At 52.5% G+C, this 4,279-nt stretch overlaps 5 protein-coding genes across 6 annotated transcripts; 3 read left to right on the top strand and 2 right to left on the bottom strand.

The window, feature by feature from the left end:
* Nucleotides 1-7: 7 nt before the first annotated feature.
* KVP17_001129 (uncharacterized protein) lies at nt 8-523 on the top strand (the record flags this gene model as incomplete). The annotated part of the gene is made up of 1 exon (XM_068516260.1): nt 8-523. One exon carries the CDS (start codon nt 8-10, stop codon nt 521-523), a length of 516 nt encoding a protein of 171 aa, XP_068377153.1.
* Nucleotides 524-709: 186 nt separating this feature from the next.
* Nucleotides 710-1,129, bottom strand: KVP17_001131 (uncharacterized protein; the record flags this gene model as incomplete). Its single annotated transcript, XM_068516262.1, has 1 exon — nt 710-1,129. One exon carries the CDS (start codon nt 1,127-1,129, stop codon nt 710-712), a length of 420 nt encoding a protein of 139 aa, XP_068377155.1.
* Nucleotides 1,130-1,154: 25 nt separating this feature from the next.
* On the top strand, nt 1,155-3,032 carry KVP17_001132 (uncharacterized protein; the record flags this gene model as incomplete). Of its 2 annotated transcripts, none has more annotated exons than XM_068516264.1 (2): nt 1,155-1,952; nt 1,980-3,032. In XM_068516264.1, 2 exons carry the CDS (start codon nt 1,155-1,157, stop codon nt 3,030-3,032), a joined length of 1,851 nt encoding a protein of 616 aa, XP_068377157.1. The 2 variants fall into 2 exon arrangements, with proteins under 2 accessions (XP_068377157.1, XP_068377156.1); XM_068516263.1 differs by having other exon boundaries at nt 1,182-1,952.
* A 115-nt stretch (nt 3,033-3,147) lies between these two features.
* KVP17_001130 (uncharacterized protein) lies at nt 3,148-3,570 on the top strand (the record flags this gene model as incomplete). Its single annotated transcript, XM_068516261.1, has 1 exon — nt 3,148-3,570. One exon carries the CDS (start codon nt 3,148-3,150, stop codon nt 3,568-3,570), a length of 423 nt encoding a protein of 140 aa, XP_068377154.1.
* A 186-nt stretch (nt 3,571-3,756) lies between these two features.
* KVP17_001128 (uncharacterized protein) lies at nt 3,757-4,272 on the bottom strand (the record flags this gene model as incomplete). Its single annotated transcript, XM_068516259.1, has 1 exon — nt 3,757-4,272. One exon carries the CDS (start codon nt 4,270-4,272, stop codon nt 3,757-3,759), a length of 516 nt encoding a protein of 171 aa, XP_068377152.1.
* Nucleotides 4,273-4,279: the final 7 nt, after the last annotated feature.

Raw genomic sequence — 4,279 nt, 5'->3', positions numbered from 1 at the left:
CCTGCCAATGCATGAACACAGGAGGAGACCACGACAGGTGTTGCCACCTCGACGCCCCCTATCTGAAATCGAGTTCGATAACAGACAACGACTCAGAGCGTTCTGTTGCAAGCTGCAGTACGACCTGTGCTCCTCAGTCCTCAAGTTGTGCTCCTCAGTCCTCAAGTTGTGCTCCTCAGTCCTCAAGTTGCGCTCCCCAGTCCTCAAGTTGTGCTCCTCAGTCCTCAAGTTGTGCTCCCCAGACGACGAGTTGCAATACTACGACTGGTGCTCCCCAGACCAAGTGCTACTACCAGACCACCTGCTGCTCCGTGCCCACCACCACTGGCATTGCTCAAACCAAGTGTTACTACCAAACCACCTGCTGCATCGTTCCGACAACCACAGGCCCGACTCAAACCAAGTGCTACTACTTGACCACCTGCTGCTTGGTTCCAACGACCACAGGCCCTCCAATTACCAAGTGCTACTACTTGACCACCTGCTGTATCGTCCCTACGACCACAGGCCCTCCAATCACTAAGTGCTACTACTTGACAACTTGCTGCGTTGTTCCTACAACCACTGGCCCTCCAATTACCAAGTGCTACTACATGACCACCTGCTGCATTATACCCACGACCACAGGCCCTCCAGTCACGAAATGCTACTACTTAACGAGCTGTTGCGTCATTCCGACAACCACTGGCCCTCCTGTCACCAAGTGTTACTACAAGACCACCTGCTGCGTAGCACCAAGCACGACGGGCTGCCAAATGTCAACCACAAGCAGCTGCCACCCATCCACAAGCAGCTGCCACCCATCCACAAGCAGCTGCCACCCATCCACGAGCAGCTGCCACCAATCCACAAGCAGCTGCCACCCATCCACAAGCAGCTGCCACAAATCCACAAGCAGCTGCCACAAGTCCACCAGCAGCTGCCACAAGTCAACCAGCAGCTGCCACAAGTCAACTAGCAGCTGCCACAAGTCGACCAGCAGCTGCCACAAGTCGACCAGCAGCTGCCACAAGTCGACCAGCAGCTGCCATAAGTCCACTAGAAGCTGCCGAAAAACCACCAGCTGCGACTTGCAAAGATTGCCGAACCTCAGAAGGGTATAATGATGAACTAAATGAAGTGATGTCATAATGTACTCCGTTTAGACGAAGTTGATGTACAAAACCCAACTATTCGCTCATATGTTCATAGGAATTCTCCTTTCAGGATTGGCTGCTGGTCAGACAACCAAGTACAACAAGGTTGAGGTTCTGTGGGATCAGGCCTGCCTTTCCAATCTTGCCGATGTCGATTTCCAGACAGGCGTCGGGGCCATGATGAAGTCCACTGGAGCCACCCCTCTCGTAAACCTGACAAGAGGGGCTCTTGAACAGTTCACAGTTCATGTCTCCAATTCCAGAGCCACCAAACAATACTCTTCCAAACGACATCACATTCTGGGAACTGACCCCACCATGTTGGACTTCAACCGGGATCGAATCGTGGCGGCAGCCATGATGGCATCTCGCGAAACACCAATTGAGATGCCAGAGTACTTTCCACATATCGTCGTTGACCTTTTTCCGTTCTCCGAATCCCTTGTAACTTCACTGGAGTTAGCCCCTTGCGTGAGTCACGTTGAGGTGAATCGAGCTTCCGTTCGAAAGCCTGAGGGAGGTTTTGACTCATTTGACCAGGTTCTGGCCGCGTACCATATTCAATCCGGCAGGACTGAGGCTACGCCCTCTCCTCGGTCTAAGGAGCCGCCTTTCGTGTACCCAGTCATAACCCCAGAGTCAGCCAAGTACCAAGAAACCCCTTTCAATTGGCGGTCAGGGATGAAGGCCTACGGAAAGAATTCCTTGGCCTCACTTACATGGTACATGGGCGGAACTAACGAGTTCAGCCTCGTCGACCATCCCGTCTACAACGTTGGCATGGACTGGGTCGAGGTGCACAAACGAATGAAAAACGTATGATCGCCAGGGTAGCCAACACAGTATCCCGACCCTGATCCCTTCCCCGTGTACTTGGGAGTGATTCAGACGATCTTCGCGCCGTCGGGGCTCTGTAGATTCGACGCTCGGGATTGCGGAGGCGCCGACGAGGATCTGGACAGAAATGGACGAAACAACGACTGCTACGGTTTTTCAAACGGCAGAGAGTTTATCTACGATGAGGAGAACCCCCCTGGTGACGTCGAAGACCCTCACCCCTCCCATATTGCCTCCTTGGTCGCCGCGGACGTCGAGCTTGCTTCGGTCCCCTACACATGTAAAGCATGCGCTGTGTATTCCGAAACTCATGGAACAGACCATTTAGGGGCGTTGGAGCATCTGGACTTCCTTCTCGCCAATAAAGGCCGATTCCAGGTGTCAGTCATCGACATCAGGTCGTATCTGAATTTCTACTCCCATCGGGAAGTAACAGAACGTATTGTGGCTGGGAACGACCATGTTATGGTAATGTGTCAGAATGATGCCGCAGATGGTTTCTGCTACATCGATGACTACTCCTGCTTGCTCAACCTCAAGGATGTTGACATATACCCAGCGATGTACCCATTAAGAAACAACCGCATTGTTGCCGGAGTGACTGATGCCAAAGGCCAAATGTATCTAAACACTCCACGAGGCGGCCAGACTACCCACGTCTTCGGACCTGGTGTTGGAATTCCTTACGTTTTCGCTCATCGATTACAATCAGAGAAGAGTGATTACGATCGCGTATGGGTTAACGATACATGCGCAGGAGCGGCCCTGGTCGCAGCTGCCATTGCGAATGCGTGGTCGTACTTTCCTAATTTCCCCTGCCACGAGATTCATCAGGCAGTGATGGATGCGGCTCCACTGGGCAAGCTGAGCGAGAACGACGCCCATAGCGGCATACTGAACGCAGACATGCTTTTTAGAATATTCGAAGCGTCGGGCCGGGTACCGTCGACGGAACCTGTGCCCGACATTGATGGTCGGTACACGCCTTCATGGATGGACGGGAGTGAACTAATGGCTCCGCTGGGGATCATATTGTCTTTGTTTTTATTTTTCGTGTGACATTTTTTTATTTCTCGTTGGTAAATGGATTTATTTTTGGTGTGACATTTTTTTTCTCGTTTTTTTGAAAATTAAATAGATGCGGTACGGAATCCATATGATATCACTTCATTGAATGCAGACGTCACTTCATTTAGTTCATCATTATACCCTTCTGAGGTTCGGCAATCTTTGCAAGTCGCAGCTGGTGGTTTTTCGGCAGCTTCTAGTGGACTTGTGGCAGCTGCTGGTCGACTTGTGGCAGCTGCTGGTCGACTTGTGGCAGCTGCTGGTTGACTTGTGGCAGCTTCCAGTTGACTTGTGGCAGCTGCTGGTTGACTTGTGGCAGCTGCTAGTTGACTTGTGGCAGCTGCTTGTGGACTTGTGGCAGCTGCTTGTGGATGGGTGGCAGCTGCTTGTGGATTGGTGGCAGCTGCTTGTGGATTGGTGGCAGCTGCTTGTGGATGGGTGGCAGCTGCTTGTGGATGGGTGGCAGCTGCTTGTGGTTGACATTTGGCAGCCCGTCGTGCTTGGTGCTACGCAGCAGGTGGTCTTGTAGTAACACTTGGTGACAGGAGGGCCAGTGGTTGTCGGAATGACGCAACAGCTCGTTAAGTAGTAGCATTTCGTGACTGGAGGGCCTGTGGTCGTGGGTATAATGCAGCAGGTGGTCATGTAGTAGCACTTGGTAATTGGAGGGCCAGTGGTTGTAGGAACAACGCAGCAAGTTGTCAAGTAGTAGCACTTAGTGATTGGAGGGCCTGTGGTCGTAGGGACGATACAGCAGGTGGTCAAGTAGTAGCACTTGGTAATTGGAGGGCCTGTGGTCGTTGGAACCAAGCAGCAGGTGGTCAAGTAGTAGCACTTGGTTTGAGTCGGGCCTGTGGTTGTCGGAACGATGCAGCAGGTGGTTTGGTAGTAACACTTGGTTTGAGCAATGCCAGTGGTGGTGGGCACGGAGCAGCAGGTGGTCTGGTAGTAGCACTTGGTCTGGGGAGCACCAGTCGTAGTATTGCAACTCGTCGTCTGGGGAGCACAACTTGAGGACTGAGGAGCACAACTTGAGGACTGGGGAGCGCAACTTGAGGACTGAGGAGCACAACTTGAGGACTGAGGAGCACAACTTGAGGACTGAGGAGCACAGGTCGTACTGCAGCTTGCAACAGAACGCTCTGAGTCGTTGTCTGTTATCGAACTCGATTTCAGATAGGGGGCGTCGAGGTGGCAACACCTGTCGTGGTCTCCTCCTGTGTTCATGCATTGGCAGG

This window comes from the organism of the source record quoted next (assembly GCF_019968985.1).
Source record: "MAG: Porospora cf. gigantea B chromosome Unknown PgB_NODE_2025_length_4279_cov_110.317, whole genome shotgun sequence".
In the NCBI taxonomy this organism is placed as follows: domain Eukaryota; phylum Apicomplexa; class Conoidasida; order Eugregarinorida; family Porosporidae; genus Porospora; species Porospora cf. gigantea B.
Note: the sequence above shows the minus strand (reverse complement) of the source record. Positions and strands in the feature narration are given on the sequence as shown.